This window comes from Melopsittacus undulatus, chromosome 10, assembly GCF_012275295.1.
Source record: "Melopsittacus undulatus isolate bMelUnd1 chromosome 10, bMelUnd1.mat.Z, whole genome shotgun sequence".
In the NCBI taxonomy this organism is placed as follows: Eukaryota; Metazoa; Chordata; class Aves; order Psittaciformes; family Psittaculidae; genus Melopsittacus; species Melopsittacus undulatus.
In genome coordinates, this window is record NC_047536.1 from 14,736,574 (window position 1) to 14,764,491 (window position 27,918).

A 27,918-nucleotide genomic window follows, 5' to 3' on the forward strand; every position below is an offset into this window, starting at 1 on the left:
GAGATCAGTTTATTGATTGTGAAGAAATTTTCAGTATTGGGGTACTGTCAGTCATGGATTACATCGTACAGGACTCCAGGCTTTTTGGCTGTGTTGGAAGATGCCTAACTGCTCCCATGGCCACTGTGTTCTCTGCTATGTAATGAAATGAAGATTTTCTATCCTTTAATATTAAATGTATGACCACACACCAAGACTTGTTTTGTAGCAAGGTTTAGGTTCTATTTGGAGCTTTGTTCCTCTTCTCACACTAAGGCACATGTACACTTAAGACTTAAAGCTTTGGTGGGGTGGTCCTTGCATGTTCACATACATTCAGTATACAGATTACTTATGTCAAAATACATTGATTTTTCATAGAATCACAGATGCTCCAAGCCCCTGTGTCCAACCTGGCCTTGAACACGGCCAGGGATGGGGCAGCCACAGCTTCTCTGGGCACCCTGTGCCAGCGCCTCAGCACCCTCACAGGGAAGAGCTCCTCCCCAGTCTCTAATCTGTACACTGCAGTGCGAAAGCAGGCAGATCCTCGGGCACGCAGATGTGGCTGCCGGCACGCCCTGGCTGCAGCAGGACTTTGGCTTGCAGGTCCCCGCAGGAGGTAAGCCCAGCCCGGTGTGTGTGGCGCTGGAAGAGGCCGGGTCCGCGCTAAGCACCGGCTTACACGGATCCACTCTCGGCCCCAGCTGCTGCCCCGAGGCCAAGATAAGATGGCGGCACTCCGCCCTCACAGCGCTAGGCACGCACACGCACGGCGGTGTCACGCCGGAAGCGGAAGTTGAGCGGGGCTCCGGCGGAAGCTGCCGTTGTCCGGGGAGACACCGTGCTGCTGAGGCGGCGGGACCGGGATGCGGTGGGTGCTGCTGGCGCTGGCCTGGCTCTGCAGCGCCCTGCCTGCAGGTGAGGCCGGAGGGTGCCGGCGATGGAGCCGCGGAGGGCTCCAGGGCCCTGGCGGTGCTCGGAGCTGACATCTCCCTCCCGGCGCAGGGGCGGCGGAGCAGAGCGCGGAAGGGCAGCCCCGCTGCCAAGGGGGCGGCTCCGTGCAGGACGGCGGCGAGCCGGTGCGGTACCGGACTGCGGAGATGGCGGACGCGATGCAGGGCTGCGGGGTCCCCACGCCGCAGCAGCCCGTGGTGCTCTCGGTGGTGCCCGGGGAGGCGAAGGAAGGCCCGGGGGCCCCCGGGGTTTGCGATGCGGCGGCCGGAGGTGATGCGTGCGGCGCGGCGGGCAGCCAGCTCCGGGAGCAGGCCGGGCTGGAGGCTGTGCCGCCCGCGCCCGCCGAGGAGGCTAATAGCACGGACAGCGCCAAGGCTCCCAAAGTGAACTGCGAAGAGAGGAACATGACTGGAATGGAGCGGCTAACGCTGCAGATCCTGAACGTGTCGCAGGTGGGTTACCCCCCTCAGCATCATGTGTGTGTTGCTTTCAGTGTCTGGCTGAGTGAATGTCCTTGTGTAACATCCTCTGTGCTATGAACAGGAGGAAATGTCTGGCTAAGGAGGCCTTTCGTGTCATTCTGAGCACAAAAAAATTGAGATAAATCTCAGTCCACATGCCTGGGTCTCATCTGTAATGCAGTGAACCATCAACCTTTGTGCTGCATGGATTAGTGTCTCTCTCTGAAACTGCTTATTGCCAGGACCTATTTCTAGTTTGTTTCTTGTAATGCTTGTGTGTATATATTGTTAAGTAATAAGCTTTTAAAACAACCTTTTAAAAAGGTTCATTAGAGTTCCTCATCTATTAAAAAGGTTAAACAAAGGTGCAGCTACTTGATAAGTATTGCCAAGTATCTAATCGGTTGCTGAGTGATACGTTCCTGACCAGAATTCAACTTTTATCAAACACATAATCATCCGTGTTTGGTTTTCTCCTTCATTCTCTAAGGACCTGATGGAGTTCCTAAACCCAAACAGCAGTGACTGCACATTGGTCTTGTTCTACACACCGTGGTGCCGCTTTTCTGCCAGCCTGGCACCTCATTTTAATTCCTTACCTCGAGCGTTTCCAACTCTTCGCTTCCTGGCGCTGGATGCATCTCAGCACAGCAGGTAAGTTACACTCCCTGTGCTCTAGCATCAGTTTATTTCCTTTAGCAATCTTTGTGTTTTAAAACAGGGTGGCTTTTTTTTCTTATAAAGTGTCAGTTTAATTTAGAAAAACTGACACTTTGTGTATTGTTGGTATCTTTGTTTCTTCATCCAGTGGATTTCTTCTCCTTCATGCACTGTATTTGCTTTGTGTCCACCAGTTTATCAACGAGGTTTGGAACTGTGGCTGTACCAAATATCCTCCTTTTCCAAGGTGCTAAGCCTATGGCTAGATTTAATCATACAGACAGGACACTAGAAACACTGAAAGAGTTCATTTTTAATCAAACAGGTAAGTGAATGAGCCCTGATATGTCACTGGGAGGAAGAGGCTGGTTGTAGCTCCAAGCTGGGCTTTCCTCTCCCTGCTGTTTGTTCTTTGAAATTAATTTCATGAAGACCCAGAGAAGGACCCAGCAGAGGTTTATAGAATCCGTTGCTGTAGTGAGCTGGGCTTCAGAGTTTGCTGAAAGCAGGAACTTGCTGAGCTGCTGTCACAGAACAGGGGGAAGCAACAGCATTTAACGAGAGAGGGTACTAGAAGGTTTGAGCACATCCTCTTGCCCAGCAGGTTGAAGGAAGGGATTCTCCCCCTCTGCTCAGCTCTCTGAAGACCCCCCCTGCAGTCCTGTGTCCAGTTCTGGGACAGCAACACAGAGGGATATGTTGGAGCAAATCTAGAGGAGGCCATGGAGATGCTGTGAGGGCTGTACACATACTGTAGGCTGGGATCAGGAACAAAGCTCCAAAAGGAACAAGCTTCCCTGTATTTAATGATTATTTCTGGTGTTGATCAAGTGCTTTCTTTTTCAGGAATAGAAGCTAAAAGTGATGTGGTTGTGACCAAGGAGGACTGGGAAGGGCCCCTGCCCAGTGTTCTGACAAAGGGCATAGACTGGTTGCTCCTGTTCTCACTGCTCTTCCTGGCCAGCTTTGTCCTCTATGCCACCGTGCGCACGGAGAGCATTCGGTGGCTGATCCCGGGACAAGAGCATGAGCATCAGGAATAATCCAAGATGCTGAAACAGGAAAAAATTTCCTGCTTATTGGTATAGCAGGAATTTGTATGGACTGGAAGCACAGAAGGACAAGCTGTTGGATTTGGTGGTTGTAATTTATAATATTGACTAAAACTCTGCTTTATTTATCAAGCTGTAAAAAGCAAATATGTGGGCAGTTACTGTGGTAAGTAAACAAATATGAAAACCATGAACTAAACAAGTATTTCTTAAGCTGATCAGCTTATTGTTCCTGAACTGTAACATAAATAGGTGGTGCAGTTCTCCTTTGCTCTCCTGAAGAGGTCCTCAAGCTCCATCGCTCAGGATACATACGGCATCACCCTGGCCTGGCTGTGTGCTGCTGCCTGGCACTGGAGCAGAGGCACTTCTGCTTTGGTACAAGCTGTGGATCTTTCTCACATCCTACAGACATAGGAACTAAAGCTGCTGTGTGATGTGGTAAACACATCGAATTAAGGTGTTTTGACCGACACAGATCGTATTTGGGTTTTGGCTTGTGTATTCCTGGAATGTTTCAAAGGAAACCACTGGTGAGTGGTGATGGTGTTAATTGACTGTCAGAAAAATTAACTGTGAGAAAAAAGATGTTTTGGCCTTATTCTTGTTTTAACAAATCAAGTTTTTTAAGTCACTTTCTCCCAGGACTAAAAGCATGAACTTCTGAAGTACTGATCACCTGCCCCACTTAGCAAACCCAGAGATCTATTTAGATACCTGCCAGCACATATGCTGGTTGCACAGGCTGCAGCTGAGGCTATGCAAAGAATTGATACGGTTTCTAGCTGTAATTAGGGTGGAAGACTTTGGATGAGATATGGACTGGTATTTTGTGTGGGGGCTTGGCTTATCTGATTTCCTGGCATTTATACACGGGGGAGATTTGACATAGTACCCTGATAGGAAGCTTTAGAGTGCAAACTGAGCTGAAATGGAACAAAGACAGACAAACCCAGTAAGATTCATTGTTTGCAGAGCAGTTATTTATCAGGTATTACTCTGGTGGATGTGTCTTTCCCCTCTGGCAACCCCAGGCTCTGTCTTTCTGTGTATGAGAAGGAAACTGCGCAGATACAACGTTGGTATTGCTGCAGCTAAAGCCAGGCTGTATTTTATTAATAAAGAACGAAGAATCTGAATGAATGGGAGCGGTTTTGCCTCTGTCAGGCAGTCAGTTAGGGAGCCCAGGGCTGGATCCTCCCCGGGAATGGCGGTAATTCCTAACCCATACCTGGATAACGGGTGTCACCTGGACTGGGAGCTGGCTTGGGAGCAGCGCCCCTCCGTTGCGGGAAGCTCCCCTTGCACCGCGCTCGCTCCACTCCCAGCAGGCGCCACCCGCGGGCCGGGACCGCGTGTTCCGGTGCACCGGAAGGCAGCGGCGGGGGCACCGCTTCCCCGGCTCGGGCCGGCGCTGCAGCGGGAGGCGGAGCCGGGGCCATGGCAGGCGGCGGGGCCGCGCTGCGCAGGGCGCTGCTGGGAGCGCGGCGGGCGGCCAGGCCGCGGGGAGCTGCCGGTGGAAGCCGCGCTGCCATGGTGAGGGGCGCGGCGGAGAGAGGGCGGCGGGACCGCGCCGGGCCCTGCTCGGGGAGGGGGGACCGGAACTGGGGTACGGCCACGCGGGCTTGGGGTAGAGCCGTCGGCGTTCTCCTCCTGCCACGGCCATGAGCCGCGACCCCAAGGGCGGGTGTGTTTTACATGAACACAATGGGTAGTTGCAGCTCAGGTTCAGACCCCACCTTGTACTAACGTTTTATGTAACTAACAGCTCTTTTCCCCTCAAAATGAATGTTACCAATAGCCAGGCTAAACTCACCGTATCATAGTGTGTCATGGGTTGGGTGCTATCATGCTGTGTGCTAAGGTACTCTTTGTGTACTGATGCCCACACCGTGCTGGTCTCACTGCATGTGCCATGCCCGTGGCATGGTGCTATGCATGCAAAGCTGTGAAGATGCAAGTGGCATCTCCCACCTTCTCTTCTTCCCTTTACAAGCAAGTTCCTGCTGCTTTCTGCTGCATTTCTAGAATAGTTAGGATTGGAAAGGACCTCAAGATCATCTAGTTCCACCCCCCCTGCCCTGGGCAGGGACACCTCACACTAAACCATATATTTCTGCACATAGTTGTGATGTGTTGGATGGGCTGACTCAGGATGTGGCCTTCCCAACCTGTTGCTGAGCAAAATGCTGCTGTCGCTGTGCTCCAGGGCTTGCATCAAGTTCAGTCTCTGTATTTCTATTAAGATCTATATGATTTAATTCTGGGTTACAGCATTTTCTCATCAGTACCCGTGTGTCCATGTGAGGCCTTAGGAAAGTAATTGCAACATCCCTAAACCGAACACAGAACATCTCTGCTGCCAGCCAGAGGAATGAACTTTGTGCTGTCTCCTGGTCATGGTCCTGGACTTTGCTATCGCGAATAAAACCCTCCACCCCCATTATTCCTGTATATTATCAACTAACTTAATCTCAATACTAGATAATGTATTTCAAGCCAGCCATTAGCTTTGGCAATTCTTGTATCTTCTTGGAAAAAGAATACCATTAGAAACTGATGTCTGCAACTGCTGTTCTAACAACAAATCTGATAGGTGTATTCTTGCAAGTCCAAAGTTGCATTTGAAGCATAAAGAGCCTGAATTAGTTCCATCTGGGATCTGTAAACCCCGTCTCTTGGACTGGGTGTATCCAACTGAACACAAGTGGTGACAGCGATGCTGTGAGATTGATTTGTGCCGTTTGAGGTTCGTTTTGTCCCTTATTATTGGTGAAAATATTGCTCTTAGGCCGTCTGCCCCTTAAAGCCTCGCTCGGGTCGCCTTAACTGCGTTAATTCCTGCTCTGCTCGGGCTCACAGCCCCATCTGGTGGCACTGGGGCTCCTGCTGGTCTCTCACCAGCTGGCAAAGGGAATGGTGGTACCCGCAGACCTGCGAGGTCTCTGTGTAGCTTTCGGGCAAAATTGCTCATCCCTTTTGCGGATGCTCTCACAAAGCTGCGCTGGCTGCTGGTACACACAGGAAAGCAATTGGATGTTGCTGCGCTGGGGAGAGAGGTTCTTCCCATGCAAGCATTGGGTTGGGAGCATGGTTTTGAGACCCATTGGTCACAATATATCATATAGGTTAATGCTTTTAGTCTCTGCTTTGAGGGAAAATATCAAACCTCTTGCAAATGCCCCCTGGAACTTCCTTCTGGAAGCTCTGGCTTCATGCACAACTCCAGCACTGATTGGGGTATTTAAGCAGGTAGTTTGATCTGTGCTGTCTGTGCTTGCAGTGGCTTCAAACAGGCTGCCTGTGCTTCAAATCAGACAAATTTAAACAGAAGAGCTTTGCAGAGTTGAGTGCTCACAGCAGTAACTTGTAACTTCCCATGTTTGCATCTGTATTGTCAGTTTTCTTCCTTTTCGCTGTTAAGTAGAGCTCTTTGTTGCTTGTAGAAAAAGCAACAGTAAAAATAACAGTACATGTTATCCTTAAATAATCCTTAAATCCATTCCTGCTTTTTTAGCAATAGTAAAAGAAATAGTATGAGTAATATTCCTATTTTCTCAGGAATAGTAAAATACAAGATAGGTAGAATATAAGCTCCTGGTTTGCTTCTGCCTTTTGTCATAGATTTTCTCCAACATCCCTTTTAGCCTTCTCATTGTACATTTAGAATATAATGTAAATAATCCTTTATTTATATGGAAGATTTGAAAATGGATTCAAGTGTTACAGCATCTGTAGCAATTCAGATGAGCAGGAGATGGGTACAGGTACATGGTGTCCGTGTTGCTTCCTTTTGCTTTTCCCCAGTTTTGTGCAAAAACATTTAGCACTAAACTGACCAAGCTGCAATGGTGCTTTTGGGCTGCGTTAAGTTAAGCTGCTCTATGAAATGACAAGGTGAATTTTCCACCTCCTCACCTTTCTGCAATCCATAACCATGATTTCATTGTGTGGTTTTCTTATTGTTGAACAAAAGAGAGCCTCAGCCTCCCTTGTGTCACGTTTGTATTTGTTTCTCCTCAATAGTCTTCACAGTCCCACTGGCTGACAACGGAGGAGAGGAGCCAGGTTTTACTGGATCTCAAGGCTTCAGGCTGGGTGGAGTTGAGTGAAAGAGATGCCATCTACAAAGAGTTCAATTTCAAGAGTTTTAATCAGGTAATTTTTGCCAGATACCACTTTTCATATAAAGGAAATGCAATGGCTTTGATTTCCATGCGCTCCGGATGGGAAAACATTTATATTCAGAAATTCGGGAGTAGCTGTGTGAAGCCAAACCTTCAGGTTTGCCTCAACAGATGCTCTCTGATCCTGATCTCATTAGGTGGAGGTGCTTAATTCTGGTTTGGAGGTGTTAAGTAGATTTGTTCTAATATTACAGTTTCTTGATTAGTATAACAAGGTTAGGGCCATTAATATGGGATTAGAGAAATAATATTTGATTCTGGGTTGTTTTTTTCCCCATTACTAGCACTTGTAAGTGAATACTGGAAATATGTAAGTGATGGGCAATGGGGTTCATTTTCATCAGGGTAAAACTTGAGGAAAATGGTAAATAGACTTTTGACAAATAAGGTAGGGAGAATGTGATGCATTCACTTTCTAAGCAGGAAGACAGAGTTCCAGTATGTTCTTGAATGAATCTATGATTCTGTTGTGAATCTTCTATGATCCTATGAATCATAGTAGCTGATCTCACAGTGTGTTCATCAGACTGCTACATCAGACTGCTACATCAGACTGCTACATCAGACTGCTACATCAGACTGCTGGTAAGACCTCGCTGGGCTTCTATTAGGAGTAAGGATCCTGACCCACATTTCAAACTCACAAGAAGACACCTTGGACACAAACTTGCCGTAGGAATACTGAGTTTATATCAAGATCTGCAGTCAGCTGCATCCCCCTAAACAACTGAGGGGTTGTGACATTGCTTAGACAAGAATCACGTTCCAAGAGCAGGCATTTCCCTTCTGTTTTATTTCTACAGGAGAGGTGAGCACTTCCTTGGGAGGGAGAGAAAACCCAGGGCTTTGTTTGGGCAATGGCTCTTGCTGAGCTTTTCCTTGCTATGGGAGGGATGCAGCAAGCTCCAGGCTTAGGGAGGCTGTGGTTTGTTGGTGCGTAGGGACCAGGAGCTGTGCTGTGAGCTGTTTATTTACACAGACCTTGTGCCTAAATCCAGACTGAGATGTTTTAGGAAGCCACAGTGAGCTAGATAAACAGCACTTTGGAACGCTGGCTCTTCTCTTGCTCTTTCAGACAGTAGCTGTCATGGTAAGGAAAGCCCAGGCAGTAGAGAGGAGGTGAGTGAGGTGCTCCTGGCCCCTTTGAGCTGGGTGAAAGCAAAAGAGAAAACAACTGCAGAAGAATCCAGCTCCCGAGCAGGGCAGTGCTGGACAAGGAGCACACCTGGAGCTACGGGTATGTTATTTCCTGGATTGCACTTCAAACTTGAACATTAATACAGAACACATAGAACTGTATCAGCTGATGCAGAGGGCAGCGAAGGAGGGGAAGCCTGTGAGAGGGAGCTCACATGAAACCTCAGTGAGATACTTGGTAGAGCAACAGGGAGAGACCAGCACATTTGGCACCGATGAGATAAAATAACTCTTGGAGGAGTTGAGATTTTCAGTTGTTGTGCTTTGACTATTCATGCAGTGGCATTTCCAACAGGGAATGGTCCAAGTCTTTGTTGGTTCTGCACAGCTAGAAATGACTAAATGACTTCTCTTTCTCCCTTAACTAAGAAGTGGTTTTGCACGCTGTAACTAAGGCGATTTGGTCAGGAGGATTTAGGCAGCATGCTCACAGAGAGGTCAAGAGACAAATCTGTGTGCTGCACCAGCAGATACCTAGAAAACCCACTGCTTTGACAAACATTTACAAAGTTGTGGGGTTTTTTTTGACTGTAGATTTCTCTGATAGGGTCATATCCATGTCTTCCTCATTTGGAGACTGGTGAAGTATACCAGTATAGGAAGCTGAGTATATTCAAGTATGCTCATTAATAAGTGATGAGCTGTGCATTTATAATTCACCTTAGAAAGGGTACTCCAGAAGAATTGCATCTTGAATGGTTTGAGAGATGTTGGTGCAGCCTCTTTCATTCTTTATGGATGTCAGGTAAGGCAGAAAGGAGAGCAGAAGACTGGGAATTGGCTTCACAACTGAGCATCAAACCGGACAGGGGGTTTTGGGTGGATCAAGGCTCTATGTGAATATCTGAGGGCACAGTTTCACCTGCTGGTTGTTATGAACTAGCTGCAGCATCCCCGTGTGCAGTTGCAGAGGGCAGAAGCCAGTCCTGTTACCACAGTGCAGCAAAGGGCTCAGTGTGCAGATCCCCAGGGTGTTAGGGAAATAGCAAGAATTTGCCTTTCAATAAGATGAAGCTGAAAGTAAATTAAGCTGATGCATGTATGCTGATTGATGCTTATGTTTATAATGACTTAGTAAATACCGTGGTACTACAACCTCAGGAACACATGGCAGAAGTGTGGCTATACCCGTGTTGTACTTGTGAAAAATATAGAACTTGTAGGAACAAATTCTTTCATTTCATGGCATAAACGTTCTATTTGCAGTATTGCAAGTCTGAATATTTAGAAAAAGTCAAAGGACTTGGAAATATCATTTCCTCTGTGATCTTCCTGCTGCCCTTTTACAGATGGTGTAAAATCAGGTGTGTAAAACACTAATAACGGCAAAACAAGGCAGTTGAGCTGACAGGAAGGGTATTTCAGATTTATGTGTTGCAGATGATATTGGGATGATGAATGTATTCATTGCTCTCTATTCTTTATTGCTTCTAGCAGATAATGTTCATGATGCATGGAAAATTCTGTGCCTTTAAAATCTATGCCAGGTTTACAAAGTCTGTGTATGTCAACAGATGTTAGGAATATAAACACAACTTTCATTATAAAGTCGTGCAAATGTGTAGACATGAGCTTGCTTGATGTGTATTATTTTCAGCATGAGAATGAAATGAAACTTCTGTGAAACAAGAGTTATTTAGATTCCTGAAGCTTTCAGGCTGAGATTAGCTCAGTTAAAAGCGATCAGCGACAGGGCTGCCTTGGTAAGGCTGACAAGCTAATGACACTTCTGGCTTATGGAATTTGTAACCCACAGCTTGAAAGCGTTCATGCTGTTTGTTAGTCCAAATTTGCAGGAACATAGAATCACAGAATGGTTTTGGTTGGAAAGGACCTTAAAGCTCATCCAGCTCCAATCCCTGCCACGGGCAGGGACACCTTCCACTGGAGCAGCTTGCTCCAAGCCCCTGTGTCCAACCTGGCCTTGAGCACTGCCAGGGATGGGGCAGCCACAGCTTCTCTGGGCACCCTGTGCCAGTGCCTCAGCACCTTCATAGTAAAGAATTTCTTCATAATATCTAATCTAAGTCTACCCTTCGTCAGCTTGAAGCCATTCCCCCTTGTCTTGTCCCTACATCCCTTGTCCAAAGCCCCTCTCCAGGTTTCCTGCAGCCCCCTTAGGCACTGGAGCTGCTCTAAGGTCTCTCCTTAAGGAGCCTTCTCTTCTCCAGGCTGAACCAGCCCAGCTCTCTCAGCCTGGCTCCATAGGATATGTGGTTCTTTTCTCGAGTCTTCCATGTCTCTTGTCAAAGTCGGTTGGATTTGACCAGAAGGTTTAAGGGGCAACTGCCTGTGTGATTACATTTCCTTAGGTAATCACGCCAAGGCAGAAAATGCAGTTAGGAAATTACAAAGGTGGGCAAGTTTGCTGATGGTCAGGTTCAGCATTTACAGCTGCTTTCTTTTATAGGGTCCGTTTTTAATTAAGGTTGTTTTTTAAAGAAAAAGAATAAATCATGTCGGAAGTCTCCATAAGACCTCTAACATCATTTATGAAATGACAGGAAATCAAATGCTCTAAGAGCTTGAGAAGCTGGTTTAAATACATCTTGTGTTTGGAGGCTGCAGGACCCAGGTGAAAGATGAGCCTGAGTAGAGCGGACAGTGAGGAGTTGCTTTGGAGCACGGTGTGCAGGGAGAGTGGAAGCACATGTGTTGTGTTGCATTGCCGTTGCAGAGTCTCAGGTTTTGAGCAGTGATTTAAAGATGTGCAAAACCTCTGGCACTATTAAATCAGTTCTTATTCTCACTTTGCATTTCCTTCCCAAATTGGCTAGCTCGCTTGCTTGTAATCCAGGGAAAAAATAGCAGACAGAGCATGTTATGGTAAATGCTTTGATTTATTTTCTTCCCCCCATTGAAATGCCAATTATTTTACTTTAGCTACAGAGGAACATGGTCAGATTTGCTCCTTTAAGTTCATCATCCTTGCTGTATTATGCCAATTACACATCAGAATGAATTTGGTAGGATATGCAGTGGATACTCTCTAGTTACTTTGATGGGGATACTTGGTGCCAGTTCATGTAATGTAATCAGCATCGATATTTCAACTCCCTGCACATTGCTTTGTCTTCTGCATCGATCAAAGAATGGAAAAGTTGTTTTTTATATGTAGGCTGTGTATTTCATTGCTGCTTTATGCACTTAATCTTTTGGCTGTTGGGCTGAAATACGTCCACGCCTTTTATATATTGAAAACATAATATCCTTTAACCTACAATCTGCAGAGCTGAAATGAATTTCATGTTAAATATTCGGTCGTGGGCCACATCTCCAGCTTTTTATATGCCACAGTGGTCTTGTGGGGTTTTTTTTCTTCTCCATTGTCTGATAGTGAGGTCATTCTCAGTCCTCTGAGAAATTTTATTCCCAGCCAGATGCGGGCCATATATTAAAAGTAGCACCTGTGGCTAATATCACAGCAGCTTACCATAAATTTACATGGTAACTAGGATTATATCTGTCAAGACTGCTAAAAAATGTCTAGATTTAATTTGATTTCCAGTATTGAAGGAGCTCTCCAACATTTTGCTTCATGAGTATATTTTAAAAGTAAAAATCACTCCATTGTTAAGTTTTATGGCACTCCCAGTGCCCATTAAGTTGATTTGTTAAATGGGGGTCAGAATAAAGCAAGTTGGCTATGGGAGGATCAGAAACCAACCCAGTTGTGACAGATTTGGTTCTCACATGTGAATCTTCTCAGAGAGCAAGGAGTGATTGGATTCAGGCTCAGCTTATGTCAGCTGTGTTTAACCTCAAAGCCTGAGCAGCCTCAGCCCCCGACTGCCACTTGTGCTAAGCAAAAGATGAACTTGTTTTCATTCATTTTGGGGCGGAATTGCTATTTTAATGCAGTGTTGGTCTGATAGAGTTTTGCATTTGTTTGCCCATTGAATGGAAATGAATTGCATTTTTTATCCGCCTAGGTAGGTGCTGGTTTTCCTATAGGCTTTCCCAAACTCCTTCGTTTTCCATTATCCTTTGAGTCCTCTCCCATATGCTGTGATTTGTGCACCTGCAAAGTTATGAAGGTATTTCTGGTGGTAGTTAGGTTGTTCACTAACTTCCCCGCCTTTATGAATGCAGTAACGGAGTTACAATAAATCAGCATTATTTATGAGTGGATTTAGAGAGTTGAGAAAAATCTTTGTATCTGAGAATAATGAATTTCTGGCGTATCTGCCCGTTGACATTTTCCTTTATTAGAAACTGATAGTGAAGCTTTGGGGACTGGCACAGGTTAATGTGCAGGCTGAATGAACTGGCGCTGAATGCAGTGTCTGGGAGCAGAGCACAGTAAAAATATATGATTCCTGGATGCTCGCACCTTCCTTGAGCTTATTCTGGTGATTGACTGAGGAAATAATGCTCTCGCCTCGGCTTTGGAGGGTCAGGGTGCAGCTGCAGGACCTGGACTTGGTCCTGCCGCACTGCTGCCTGGCACTGCCCGTAGCAAGCAGGGAGCTCAGGCTGGGGGTGAAATGAAAGGAGAAGGTTTGGGAGATGGCTTGTTTGAAAGCTTATGAGTCTCCTTCCCTGGCTGAGGAGGAGATGGCACCGGTTCCCCAGTCAGCATGTTCTGTGTCCAGTGATTCTTTCAGTTAACTGGTAGCCAGTGGTGGGGAAACTATGCAAAGCGAGGATGTCCGTATTGGTGGAAGTATGTGATTGGGTTGCATCTAGGTAGAAATGAAATCCTCAGTGCCGGGAATTGGGAAATAAAGGATTTGTTTGCTTCTCATGGGCAGCATATGTAAGATCAGCCTGTGCTCCAGAATGTTTTCGGACCAGCGCTTTGCATTTGGCAACATTTTTCTGCTTTAAATAGAGTTGCTTTAGTGCACCAGCAGCCTCTCACATCTTTTAAAGGCAAAGTCTTCACCACTGGCCTTTTCTTATACGACTGGGAACCCTAGTTTTGTCCTTCAGTCGCTTTATTAGAACATCACAGTTGTAATGCATAGCAGAAATTAGTGGCTGATCAGTGTCAGGCAGATGGTAAGCAGTGATTGCTCCTTTTCGTGCTATGGGGTATCTGATCTCCTCTTTGGCCAGGTCTGTGCATAGAAATCCCACCACCCTCACATCCCATCTGCATGTGACAAGCACTGTAACAGAACCAGTGTCACCATTACAATATCCTGACAATTCCACTGGTGGCAGGCTGCCAGGATTATTTACAATATCATTCTATTAATCATATTTAAATAAAACTAAATCATATATCAATTGAAGTCTCAAAATGGGCACATGTCCTTCATTGCCACCATGCATGATGTCCCATCCTAGGTATTGCAGAAGTTGCATCAGTTTAATTCTTTCTTGTGATTGAACTGTAGTTAGGGATGCTGATTTTCTTGATGTGTGAAGTCATATTTCCCCTAGAATAAGCCATTATTTTATTATTCATAATCACCGGGGGCAGTAGCATTTCTAATTGCTGCGTTTTCCCCTCCGAGTGGATCTGTTGTATCTCCATTTAAGCAGGCCATTGCTTAAATCTGCCCAGCTGACCTTTGGGCTGCTCTCCAGTTGGCTCTAATGCAGCTGCTTTCCCTAAAAGTTGGATTTATTATCACTCAAGTAAAAATTATTACAAGCGTTTGCCCTGCGCTTGTTGCATGCATTGATCTCAAAGTGCAGAAGGAATTATCTGTCAAAATGCCTTTTGGGTTTCACAAGCTGTCTTATAGCTTTGGAGGGGGAGAAATGTGCCTCCTCTTTTTCAGCTGCACAAACTGATTGTTCACTCTGTTTGAATTAAGCAGAACAAACGTTCTATCAGCTGTGGGCGCAGGGCTGCAGCATGTTTGTACCAAGAGAGAGCAAGTATGAGCAGCACGGTTTGATTTTAGCTACAGTTTGGGCTGTTTTCTTGCTAAAACACCTTTGGAAAAGGAATGGTAAATCCAATGGGTTTGAATTCAGTTGGACACCTTTGTCTGGGAAAGAGTAAGTCAGGCTGATGCTGAAAAGATGATCACTCAGAATAATTCTTTTACCTTTTCAGTTAAGGAGATCTCATCTTCTAGCTTTTCGTGCACTAAAATAGATTTTTATGGTAATGCTGGAAAGATGCTGATAAAATGCACACAGCACATCCCTCAGTCCTGGTTGTTCCACCTTTTGCATCCCCTTGCTTTCAGGATAATGCCTGTGTTTTCAAACCATAAATTGCCTTCCCCCCCCGAGCTCTCAGTTTCCCATATCCCCCAAAGGAGACACATGCTTTGGGATATGCTTCTCTGCACTTGCAGTTAGAAATGGGCTCGGGCTGGCAGAAACAAACCCCTATTTCCAAATGAACCATTACTCCCCAAAAACACATCAAACCCACTTAGCGGACATCCGTTAATCCCGCCGTGAGCCGTCTCAGGCTTTAATGCACACTGTTTTACACGTTAAGGGGTTTGAAGTCGCGGGCCGGCGCTGACCTCTTGCATCTGCTCTTCTCGCAGTAGGAATCTCCGCTCGCCGCTCCCCGTCAGGCCGGATTAACGTGACGAAGAGCAGCGCTTCTGCTGGCTGCAATTTCAGGGCTTGATCAGAATCATTTCTTTCACAAACAATCACGGTTGGCTAAAACGTTACATCTGCTCTCCCAAGCCACTGCCAGCGCCGCGGTTTATCAGGGCAAGGAGAGGGGAACTGGTTTGTGCCTCTTCTATTAAGCTGCAAACCTGCTTCATGTTGGGTTTTTTGTAGGGAGAGCTTCCCTTCTTCCTCTTCCCGTTGCCCTTTTCTTCCTTGAGTTTTGTTGGGCTGAGGTGAAAAGTTGCCTTGGACAAACATAGAGCTTGGAGAAGGTTGGTGGGAGCCCTGTGCTGAGTCAGCTCCGCACCGTTGGGTTCATTTGTTGCTAAGTGTGCTGTGTAGGAATACGTTTTGTATTCCCAGGATTAGAGAGAATCCTGATTTAATGATTTACTGTGATTTTCCTCATGCTGTGATGAGAAAAGCAATAGGTTTATGTATGTCTGAGTATGAGCATGGCATCTGAGGCTGGGAGACTCTTTACTCCGTGATACACTGGGTGGGTGCTTGTAGCAAGCAAAACTACTGTTAGTTGTCCAAACCCAGGATGTTTATGCATGTGTCTTGTAATGCCTAACTTAATAAACCCAGAAGTGTACAAAGGGTTTTCCTCTGTGGTGTGCTCCTATGAACTTCTAGCAGAAATTGGATGTTCACTGGAGAATTAGTGTTTGTCTCCCCACTGAGCCCATCTCTGTTTCCAACTGTTCTTGTGTATAAATGGTGTAGTAATGTCATTTAACATAGCTGCCTTTGTCCAGTTTTCCATTATCTGCTTTGGCCACTCTTCCACATACCAGAGATGGGAGATGAATGAAGCACAGGTCCAGGTTGACCTACAGACCGCAAAGGGAACAGTGGCCATGGTAAACCAGGTAAGGTACCCAACTGCTTAGAGGTTGGAGGGTGCCCTGAAGAGAAACTGTGTTTCTCTTCTGCTATAAAAGGCTTGCAATCATGAAGACCCATTCTGACAACACAGTAGGATTCTTTACCAATGTAGTTGAGTGAAATAATTCCCTGGCTGGATCTGCAGTAAATGTTCCTCAGTTTGCTTTACTTCACAGCTTTAGGTCTTTTTAGATTCTGGCTTGGCCAAGAGCATGAGTATAAGACCTCTTCAAATTCCTCACACCTCCATCATGAGTTCTTTGTTGCATGTTTGCGTTGCTGACCTTCTCTTTAACATACAAGGAGAAACAAAGAAGCTGGCAGTGTAGTGGGTAGGAGGATGCTGGAAGATGAAATGAGCTGGTCATGAGACCAGCCGCTTCTCTTAATCCATCATAAAGCAATGCCTTTCTTATCACTCCTTGATGTTTTCTGAGGATCATAAATGGCAGAGCTTTAGAGGATTATCAGAGGCAGGATATGATTACCCTTGAATACTCAGCAGAGAAGATCTTGGATATTAAACTGGTAGTGTGTGTAATCTTGGCCAGAAGACCAAGGAGAATTTTGCCTGAGCACTCCCTGTGATATCAACAGCATGTATGGCATGTGAGCTTCACTTTCATGTCTACAGAATGAAGTCATTCCTTCTCATACAAGTAAAAAGAAACACTGGGGAAAACAGTGGTATTTCATTCTGTAGCCAGGCCTGTTCCATCCAGAATGTGGTGCAATGGGATAATGAACTCCCTTCTACACCCATACCTGAGCTCTATAAATGCCAGAGGATTTGAGCACCTTTTGGAAGTGGAGCATTCACTTCAATTAATTCTTGCTTGATCTGGTTTACAATAGCTTCATGTCATGGGCTGGCACTGAGAGATCAAGGACGGTTCAATGCCTGAGCAGCAGCATCCTTGTGTAGTATGAAACACATCAGTGAGCAGAGTCCCTTAGCAGGGATTGAAAAGCTTGGAACTGGGGACTGGCTGCACCTTGTTACTGGTTTATTTTTATAGTGGTTTGTGTGATGGTTTTATTAGGGTGCAGCCACGGGTTTGATTTGCTGGGCCAAACATTTGTGTTAACAAGTGAAATTATCATTGTTCCTTCAGTTGCACAGCCAGGAGAGTTTATTATTCTAAGTGACTGATTGCTTTAGCAGGTGCTGGGTTAATGGGGGCTTCGCTGTATTATTTCATGTTTTTAGGCAGGGTGCAAAAAGCTCATTTTAAAAAGTCATGTTTCTTGAAATAGCTATTTTATTTGGTATAAACCTCCTAAGTGCAACCTTCCTATTCCCTTTTTTTTTAGCACGAAGAAATGGCTTGCAAGGTGTAGAGCAGCATTTAGCTGACTGTGGCTGGGGGATTTCTTCCATGTTCTGTTTCAGTCCTGAAGCTGGGATTATTTTCCCTCATTTTCATAAAAAAACAATTTAGACATCAACATGTTTTAATGTGTAAAATAACATTTGTGAGTCTGTGTTCACCTAAAGTACTAAGGAACTGGGGTGAAAAAAGGCATTTATTTTACGTATTTCTATACAAAATTATATATCACAAATTCCACAGGTCCTTGTTCCAGGTTTGGTTGGGATTCAGGATGTCTACTTTGCAGTCATCTTTCTCGGCAACTATAATTATTTGTATCTACCTATGAACACATGGATGTACTTTTTAATATGGTTGTATTGATTTTTACCAATCCCAGAAAGAAGTTTTTGTGCTGCTTTAAGACATCTCCGTGTTCTCCTACTTCTACTCCATCGAGTCTGTAAATCATGTTGGTGGAATAGATGGTTAATTTTGGTGTGAAGTCTGTTCATTGAATCACTGAGAATATTATCTGCTTTCTGTTCGTGAAATCCAGGTGCAATCACTTACTGTAATAAAAAAGAGAATAGGGAAAATGATCCTTGGCACTGAGGCTGCTGGAAAAGTCCGGACATGACAAGGAATAAGGCAATAGAAAGTAACGTTTTGTATCGTATTATCACCAATAGGAGAAGAATAGGTATAAATTCAGCAGTTATGAAAATCCTGATATAAAGGGGCTGAGAAAAGATAAATTTTGAAGGGTTTTGTACAGTTGAGGTTTTGTTAAACACAAGGGAAGACAAAGGCGAAGCAAGAAGGCTCTGAGAGCAGGTCAGTGCTCTCTGCCTTCCTCTCAGACCCTCTTCATGCATTGATCCACATCCCTTGGGCTTAGCAGAAAATCTGTATCTGCTTTTCAGACCAGTTGAATCTCAGATGGGGCAAATTACGCTTGCACCTGCTTTATGGCAAAGTGATGTCATGGCTTGGGCTTGGAAGAAGCCTTTGACTTGGACTTCTTCTGGAGAGCTGCATCTCGAGCATCATTAGGACCATGTCACATCTTGTGCAGCACCTGGTCTGGATTGTGCTGAGTGAGCATAAACTTCCCTTGGCCATGAGCTGCTCGGGCTTTTCCTGGGACAGCATTCCTGGAATTGCCTTCTGTCATCTCCTGCAGCTCTTGACATTGTACCGGTACCTGTGTGAGAAACGTTCCCGTGGAGGAAAGGCCATGCCTCCAAGCTCCGCTGCTCTCTGCCTCCATTTATTCTTCATGTTCTTGAAATTGGTAAATCATATGACAATAAACAGAAATACCCTCAATGAAGAGAGAAGGGGAAACTGTTGTTTATCTGGTCAGGTGGTTTAGATTAGCAGTGATGCTGGTCTGTATTATGTTACTTTAAATCATAGTGTCCCAACAGGACATAAATTATGAAGATTGTTACAGTATGTTTCATCCAATGTAAGATCAACAAATTGGAATAATTTTTGTAATAGGAAAATCAGTGCTTTGGCAAGGTTATTGTTGGGGAATTAAATTTAACTTGAGCTTTGCTTGCATTATTTCTTAATATACAAAAACTATTTGCATAATGTATGAAGTATAAACTTTTAGAATCAAAGGCAAGGCTGCCTTTTCCAAGATTACAGAGAGTGGCAAACTACTTAGGATAGATCAGTGTTTGTGCTTTTGCTGTCAAAAATGTTTGATATAGAGCTGGCGAGCTAGTTTCTTCACCGACATAATTGTAAACAAGTGTTGGGAGACAGAAACAGCCTTCTTTTGTGGGACATGGTGTAAAGGTTTTCACATACGCTGCTGCAGGTCTAACATGGAGAGCAGTGTTTACAGCTAGAATAGGAATATAAATAGGTAAGTTTTTGGGAGGGCAAAGCAGCATTTCACTTCTGTATAAATTATGTGTGCAGAGAAGCGTGGGGGATGCAAATGGTCAGCCCTGGCTTTGAAAGGAATATTGTAAATGCAGGAAAGCACAGAAATGAAGTTGGAAATTGCAGTTGTGGGGGTTTTGTTACAGTTCCGCTTTTTATTATAAAGACAGAAATGGCATCTCAGTGCATGCCAGTGTGTCGGTAGCATTCCTTTTCCCTCCTTTCTCTCTATCAGTGTCCTTCAGGGTTAGGAATACTGCTCTCCCCTGTCACGAGTGATGTGTTGGGAATGGGAAGATTTCCTGCATTCATAATACTTTGCTGTTCAAGCTATTAAAGGGGAGAAAACCAGATTTCTGCCAGTGTTTTGCTGGGTGGTTTTCACCTCCAGACCATTCTGGGGGTGCCTGGATGGGGTGGGATGGAGGGAGTAGGGAAATGGGGCACACTCTCACTGGATAGAGGTGAGAATAAGCTGATTTCAGCTCTTTTTTGGGGGTATGTTTTAGTTGTATTGTGTCCTGCTGTTCTTGGAATGATTTTTAAAAGGGGGAGAGCAACAGGAAGGTGTTCCCCTGATTTATGTCATGGGTGAATCCAAGCAAGAAAAAAAAGGAGAAGGAAAATACCTAATGCCACATGGATCCAGTGTCCCTGGGACATGGTTCAGGTAGGCTGGTGATGCCAACAGGGAAGAATCCCAAAATGGGAGCATGGTTTTGAGAGTGAATGCTTGTCCTCCTGTGCTGCCATCACTAGTTGGGTTCCTCTCTTTTGGTGTTTTAACCACGCTATCACTCTCAGATGAAGACTGTAGCTTTGTGAGTCCTTCTTAATGGAGTAAATGGAATTAAACCAGCGCTTTTCTTCGGAGCACAACATAAAATATCATGACAACCCTTGTGATGAGCTAAGCATAACTTCCAATAGCTCAACATTAAAGAGCTTTTTGCTTTTATCTGCTGGCCCGTAGCTCGCTCTTAGGTCGTAATGTCAGCTGGATGTGTGAAAGCTTCTGCAGTTTGGAAGTGAACCTTAATGATTTGAGTTCATTGTTGTTATAAGCGTCAAGCTGCTAAGGAGAACATGTGCTGTATCCTGAGTATTTTTTACTCTGGGTGAATGGAAAGCAAATGTGTGAGACATAGTCTTTTCTTACCTTGTATGACAAGGACTCTATAACTTGTTTTACTTGTTCACTCCCCACTGATAAATGATACAGATGAAGCCTGTGTGGGTGGGGAAGGGAAGACAGGTAGCCCTCGTACTGCAGAAGGTCAAGGTTAATGCTACCTCCAGCATTATAATGACAGATGGGAGGCAGAAACCTTAATGTACTTGTGATTAGCATATGGTTTCCTTGGCGGAGTGTCCGAAGGATTTAAGAAGCCCTGGTCCACACTTCATAACGTTCACATTTTAAAACAAACAAATAAAAAGTGTGTATGGTTTTATTGTTGAGCCTTTCAGCTGTTTTCCTTGAATATCTGCACTTTTGAGTCAAGTACTGTCAGCTGCTGTGTTCTGGAGATGCACTGGGATAATCCATCACCAGGGACTTGCGGGCGGGTGATGTATTAGCACAACATATCGACCTGTGTTCCTCTGATGTATAACTCATCAAGATAATGTTGGCAAGCATTGTACAAAAGGCAGCATGTTTAAAAAGTATTAAGATTAATTGATTCCTTGCTTAAGAAGTGTGAAAGAAAGAATAATAGCAGATTAGCTCTGGGATACTGTGGTTCTCCCGGAGCCGTGCTGCGTTGTGCGGTGCAGAGGGGAGGATGGAATTTCATCTTTCCTCCCACTTCTGACAGCAAAGTGTCTGGCCCTGGTTTTCCCATTCTCAGGCAACAAAAGTCACATTAAATCTTATGTTGTGATCATGTGTTTTGCCACTTTGAAAAGCAGTTTGGCCAGTCCTGGAGCATTGTATGTTACCTGATTTGTTTTGGGGTTTGTTTTACTCTATTAGGTTAACTTGTTCTATGAGTAGCCCCGATTTTTATCTCATAAAGACATATTATGGCTGCCAGTACTTAAAAACCATTTTGGAAGTGATGTTATAACTGAAATACCATTAGTTTTTAGTTCCTTCTTTCATGATCTTAACAGGCATGAAGGGAGCTCAAGGCGTGTCCTTGTCTGTGCAGGATTGCTTCACTCATTGCTGCTCCTATGGCTCTTCGGAGTTCGCTGCAGGGACCCTGCAGTCTGTATTACTTGGGTGACTTGATGTACTTATTTAGGCTAACCTGGATGTTATTTTAGCCCAAATGTCCTAAAAGGATTAAGTTGAAAATGTCTGTCTTACATGCCTGTCACTGAAATATCCGAATACTTCATCATATTTAGTACATCAAACTCTCACTTAATACTTTTTTATGGCTGCTAGAAAATGCACTGATCCTTTCTTTTTCCTCTCTTTTTATTTTTGAAGGAGAACTCTATAAAAGCTCTTGTTAGTGACCAAGGGGCTGCAGGTCTCTGTTATTAATAGTGAAAGTCAAGACTGTGTTGGGTCTTACTGGCGTGAGTAAAGAACTTGTCCCACTTTCATCAAGAAACGTGTGATGGTCTGATAAACTCTGCCCACCAATGCTGGCTTGACAATGATCTTGCACTGCAGACTGCAGAATAATTCCCATTAGTTTTAATTCACATTGAAGAAGTGCAGACTCCTGCTCCAATTAAGGTTGGTTGTGTCGCCGGAATGTGGTAATTACTTTAATTGATCACAAGATAGTTTCCTTGATCACCAATTAGACCAAATTGCCGATCAAGTTTCAAGACGTGAAGAAATGTCCAAACTGATTTTGTGTAATAGTGTTTTCATTTCCAATCAAACCTAAATATCTTTTCCTTCCAGAGCCAATTGTATTTTCCCTAAGCAAGGTTACGGCTCTACAAATATAAAGGTGATTCATCAACAATAGCATTGCAATGCGTTTAATTAGCAAAGGAAGTATTTAGGACCTTAATGGAGATTGCATCAGTGAAATTGATCAGTAGAACCATAGCTCATTTTCTTAGTGGGAGATACTTTTTGTGTATCATTAACATAAGCTAAAATGCAAGAAGTAAGTTATTTTGGGTGATGGAACTAGGTGATTGTAAGGTCCTTTCCAACCCTAACCATTCCATGTGCAGAGCAGGGCACGCATGAAGGTGGGCATGCCTCTTGCGTGATTTGTCCTTGACTGTAACACCAGGTTGCTGTGCTTGGGACAGTTGTGGTCAGCAGGAGCAATCAGCAGCAGGACGAGGGAGAATGCCAGAATGAATTTGTTTTCATTACTTGTACAGCTCCAAGTTGAGCATTCTTTGGGAAGATGGACAGTTTTGAGACTGGTGTCCATTTTATCCACCTTGAAGATGTTTTACTGTCTGCAGAGGAAGAGGCTGTGGGTTGATGTGGTGCAGCGGTTGGAGAGGATTTGGTGGTCCACTAACCGGGAGGATTTGTAGTCACAAAGTGTGAAATAAACTCTGCAGAGCAGATTAATTTAGTGGACTTATTTGCTTGCATAGTTCACTCCATTGGGGCAATGAGTATTTCCACACAGTCAATGAACTGTGTATGTGTAGTGTAACCTGTGTGTATGCATAAGGGTGGCAGTTCCTGGGATGGACAGACACCAGGAGAGCAAGCATGAACCTAGTAGGAATCTTCATAAATACAATGTGTATTTTTTACCTTCATTGTTTGTACAAAGGCAATCCAGTCGCTGTTTTAAACTTCTGGGGACATTTCTGTGTATAGATTCCTATATTGGAAATAGCATTTCTATGGGCACTAAAACCGTTTAAATCAAATAAGCATTTGGCTTTATTAATGCAGGAGTTTTCCAAATCATTGCAAACATCTAATGCACAGCTTGCAGCTTTCTGCTTCAAAAGCTGCTGCTGAAGCATTTGCAGTTTTTAAAAGCAACTGCTCACTCCAAGTAAAACTAAACCGGGGGAAGTCAGGTTTTCCTGAATTTTGGAATGCTCTTGGGTCAAAGAAAAAAGCTTTTTAATTGCTGACAGTTTGGTGATTTCCAAATGACAAACCTCATTGGAATGATTTTCTCTGATTATAACGTTTGCATTCGTTTGACTGGCAAAGCGACTAACAAAGTCATACTTCATCCAGGCACCAATTCCGTTCCTTACTTAAAGGTTTTTGTAATTTGTGAGAGGAAAAAAGACTTGAAACTATTATCAACCATTATATGTTATTCATTGACCACATGTTTGTTTGAAATGGCCATCGCTTGGCAGAATGTGGGCTACATACGTTCTCTTCCATAAATTAGCACTAAAAACCTACCTAAATCAGGTAGAGTTTTGTAGAGTTTTTGTTATAATATGAACCAGACTATAATGTGGATGTTACTTTAGTTTTGCCTGTTAGTTCAGGTCCTGAACCTCAGTAGATGGAGCTGGGTATGAACAAAGCCCGCTGACTTAGAGACGTCCTGCTCACGGACCAAGGCCCTTTGGGCCCCGCTGTGTAATTGCATCCTTGATTTACATGGACATTCTAATTTTCTTTATAATGCAGTGATTTGCCCCGAAGTATTTTGGCAAGAGCCTGCTATTAGTTTCTTCTTGGGGCTGTGATAAGACCTGCGTCCTGGGGGAGTGTGCCGTGCAGTATATAGGGGCAGAGCATGGGGAAACCTATTTAAATTAATTTAAAGTGGAAATGTTTTCTCCTAAAGCAGAGGGGCAAACCCACCTGTCCCTTTTTCCCTCCAGTAAAATAAATAGCAAAGATAGTTACATGGAAGGATGAGTTTCTTGAAGTTGTATCAGTAATACTGTGGCATGATGCTTAATTAGAAATGGCATGTTTCTAAGATGCAGTAAGTGATGAAGGGTTTGGGGTGGATGTTTAAAATCACTGTTGGATGCCAGAGGTAAAATCATTGATCTCATGCAATGCCTTTGAATTCTGGATTAAGTAGCACTGAGCAGTGATTTACCGGGGTCTGAAGGGTATGATTTTAGCAGTCTCAGGAAATGCTCCAGTGGTGTGAGACACTGAAATGTTCCTTTAGCACACACAGACCCGAGGTGCAGCAATCTGGAGCATCTCTAGGAGTTTTGGAGTGAGCCCTGCAGATCCCCTGCCAGTCCTGGCAGGTGAAGGAGTATTTTCCTCTTTGCTTTTTCTCTCCTTAGGCTTTTGGATTTATGACACGTGTTGCTTTACAAGCAGAGAAGATGAATCACCACCCGGAATGGTTTAATGTATACAGCAAGGTAACGTGTTCACTACCTCTACTTACAGGCATGGCAAGTTAAGGAGACCAAACCACTCTCTGCCTTTGTTTTTGTAGCTTATAATATACAAGATAAGGGAATGGAAATAGATTGTGTCTTTATAAAGAGATTTGAGATTTTAAAGAGATGCTGAGATATTTATAGTGGTGAAGAATCAAGAATCAAGCTCTTTGTGATCGCTGCCAGCTGCAGGGTTTGGACCTGTAGCTTCACCTCTCAAAATCAAATAGAAGCCTTTAAACTCTTATTTAGCCATCCTGAATAAATCACTGTTTGGAAACTACTCACCAGCTCTCATTCCTTTCTGTGCTGCAAGTCAGGAGCCCAGCAGTGCAGGGTGGTAGGGTGTCTGCATAGGTACCTAAATGGGAGCCTGGCACTCTCAATTTAGGTTTGATTTTCTAAACCTTGCAGGCTCCCACATCTCAACATAGCAGCTTATAACATTTGTTTATAATATTACCTAACTGATGGTGGTCTCGTATTTACAAGGGTTACAAGGTGCACTACAACCCTTGAATGAAAGGTGCTGTGTGAAAGGGGGAATTATTGCTCTCCCTTTGTTTTTGTTTCCTAATATTTCTCATTGCCTTATATCAAGTTGGTTTAGCATTTGGTGAATATATGGCATTACCAGTAAAAATATGCTGAAAGGAGGTATGGGCAAGGAGCCTGTGGCTTGGAATTACTAGAGCAGAACATCTCCACCTCTATTTCCTGTGGCAGCATCCCCGCACTGGCTCCTCTCCATCAGCCCTTCAGGTCACCCTGTTTAAGGCGCCATTATATGACCACTGGGCAAAGTCCTGGTCACCTGCTCTTTACCATTTTTGTGTGTTTCCAGCCTATTCACAATTCATCTTTTTTCCCCTCATCTTTCCTCCCGAAATCCCAGTCGAAGGCGAGACAAACCCAATGTGTCATCCGCTTTAGTCTAAACAAACCGGCGCAGGCAGCTGCGTCACAGCAGAAAGCACCAGCCCGTTTGTTTTTCTTCTTGGAATTAATCTGCACCAAGCTTAACCAGTTTTTCACCTCCAGGGTGCTGGGTTTTAACAAAACTCCAGAGCCCCTGACTGGGCCATTGGCAGCTTGGTCCCCGGCCCAGGTTCTTCATGAAACCGATCCATGGGATTTGAACATAAGGAGTGAGTTGTTTAATCAGACGCCTCTTCTTGGGTAAAGCCCAAGAACACAAAGCCTGTTTTCTCCTACGTAGGGGCTCACTTTGGTTAGACTTCAGGCTCTGTTGAGCCTCCCCACCTACAATGCCTTCTGGTTTACATGAGCAGTGAGCATCCAGCTCTGGTGGGGAGCATTGTGTAAAACCAGCTTACCAGAGGCACGCAGCATTCCCAATGAATTGCTGCTCGATTGTGTCTGAGATGAGAATGCTTTTGTAACCCCTTTCTTTTCCTTTTTGACAGGTTCAGATAACTCTGATTTCCCACGACTGCGGTGGACTGACCAAAAGAGACGTGAAGCTGGCTCAGTTCATTGACAAAGCTGCTGCCTCAGTGTAACCAGGATGTAAAAACACTTCAATACAGTGTCCTGTATTATACAGTATTATGTAAATGGTATCCCTCATTCCTTGTAACCCTTATTTCCCAAACCTCCGGAGACAGGATGCTTTGTAAAGGGTGGCTTAGCTTTCTTGGCCTTTAAGATCTTGTGACCCCTCTGGATGCCTGTGCTTGTCCTTTGCCATTGCTGGCTCTGCATGTGGATGTAGCAGGGAAATCACCAACAAGTAAGTTTTGAACAATGCTTTTAACAAGCTTGAATGAAAGCAGGAGCCCAGGCACACGTGTCGGTGTTCCCCAGGCCCACAGGAGCCTGCTCCATGCTCAGGCACTTCCCTACTCTAGCTTTATACATCTCTGCACTTCAAACAGTGGGAGAGCAGCCAGGTTGGGTCAGTCCTTCTGCATTGGTCCCTCCATCTCTGCCAGCGACCCATGGCAAGTACAGGAGATGCTGGTGAGATCAATGCAAGCTGCTGCTGTTTCCTTGGAGTTGCAGCTCAACTGGCAATTACAGCTTTGCAATTCAGGGTTTGTTCTTTGCTTGTCTGATGGCTCTTTGAGCCCTTTTGCACCCACAGCCCAGCAGCTGTACCCAGCAGCAATGTGTGACTGAGAGCCATTCCCCATCTCAGATGCAGCACTGGGTCTTGCAGATGCTGAAAACTTTAGGTTTTGGACCAGCAAATACAAAAAGAGCCCAGATTCACACTGTGAAGTGCAGCACGTGCCTGAGTGTGTGGCTGGGCTGGGTCAGGACTCATCACCTTGCGGGATTGAGCCATTATTTGTGTTGTAACACTCATACCTGCTGGATCCGGGCACCATCCAGAGCTGCCGGCGGTGAAGGAAGCGGCATTAGCAGGATTCTTGCTAAGCTGGGCTCAGCTGGAGCTATGCTCACCCTTCTTTTCCCCCCTCTGTAGCTACAATTACTCATCGCAAACATCGTTCCAAGAGCTGCAGATCCCGCTGACGAGCTTTAATTTCTTCCTTGATTTCAAAGTCTTTGTTTTTATCCGATGATCCTCACTGAGACAGATTTCCACTGCTGGCAGGGAGGTTTCAACCTGCTTAAGGCTTGCAGAAGGGCCTCTGGGCTCTGCAATCCCACTGCAGTGTCCCTGACGTGCACCGTCATGCCCTGCAAGCAGCTCTGGGTGCGGAGCTTGGGGGAGATTGACACCTCCCAAATGCCTGAGTGCATTGCTCGCATGACACAGCCACCAGCTACTGCGAAGTGAGATCTGCAAGTGCCAGCGTCTATATCGGGGGGTGTACGCGAGGTGTGTGGTCTCTCAGATATTCAGGATGCAAAATGCCAGTAGCTGCCATGCGAGTGTTGGTGTCGGTAAAATAAGAAAGGTATTTTTTGTTAATCCTTAGCAATGTCTTGTGCTAATTGGTCGTAGGAAGCAAGATGTAAGATATTGGGGTTTGTTATTGGTAGCACTACTTGGGGGATCGAGTTAAGACCTAAAAAGACCCAAATTCCAAGTACGTGCTCCAGAGTTCGCTGCTTACAAAGTGTCTTTCCCCAGAGAAGTATCTCCCTGATATGGTTTGGAAGCTGTCACTGATGTGAGGGATGAATAGAGCTAAAACAAACAGGGAGGCTGTGATGTCTCCTGTCACTGATGAGGGAGTGAAAGGAGCTTCCCCCAAAGTTTGACAGCATCTCTAACGAGCTGTGAAAACTCTGTTGTTAGCAATGGGTACCAAACGCGTGTGCTGGGAATAAAACCAATAACATCAAATTCCTCTGCTGTGATTTGCTTCTTTATTATTGTACAGACGTGACAAAGCTGTTTAGTTTTCAGAGAAATTGAAGATAAATAACATTTAGTTACTGGGAGGTCTTTGGTTTAGAATATTGATGTTTATTTACATACTCCGAGGCAAAAAGAATCCCCACCAGCCAATTGAGCTGCAGTGTCCAGCTATGGCAGAGCTGTGCAGCCGTGCTGCTTTGA

At 44.8% G+C, this 27,918-nt stretch overlaps 2 protein-coding genes across 5 annotated transcripts; both read left to right on the plus strand.

Moving 5' to 3' along the window:
• The first annotated feature begins 728 nt into the window (after positions 1 to 728).
• Positions 729 to 4,252, plus strand: TXNDC15 (thioredoxin domain containing 15). The gene is made up of 5 exons (XM_034067241.1): positions 729 to 900; positions 988 to 1,388; positions 1,888 to 2,051; positions 2,252 to 2,382; positions 2,904 to 4,252. The coding sequence occupies exons 1-5, from the start codon at positions 849 to 851 to the stop codon at positions 3,098 to 3,100; spliced, it is 945 nt and encodes a 314-aa protein (XP_033923132.1). The 5' UTR covers positions 729 to 848; the 3' UTR covers positions 3,101 to 4,252.
• Positions 4,253 to 4,531: 279 nt separating this feature from the next.
• Positions 4,532 to 27,702, plus strand: PCBD2 (pterin-4 alpha-carbinolamine dehydratase 2). 4 transcript variants are annotated; one of them, XM_034067127.1, is made up of 5 exons: positions 4,532 to 4,645; positions 7,136 to 7,267; positions 7,836 to 7,881; positions 24,318 to 24,398; positions 25,847 to 27,702. In XM_034067127.1, the coding sequence occupies exons 2-5, from the start codon at positions 7,227 to 7,229 to the stop codon at positions 25,940 to 25,942; spliced, it is 264 nt and encodes an 87-aa protein (XP_033923018.1). In that variant the 5' UTR covers positions 4,532 to 4,645; positions 7,136 to 7,226; the 3' UTR covers positions 25,943 to 27,702. The 4 variants fall into 4 exon arrangements, with proteins under 4 accessions (XP_033923018.1, XP_033923017.1, XP_033923019.1 ...); XM_034067126.1 differs by lacking the exon at positions 7,836 to 7,881 and having other exon boundaries at positions 4,538 to 4,645; XM_034067128.1 differs by lacking the exons at positions 7,136 to 7,267; positions 7,836 to 7,881 and having other exon boundaries at positions 4,560 to 4,645.
• The last annotated feature ends 216 nt before the right edge of the window (positions 27,703 to 27,918 follow it).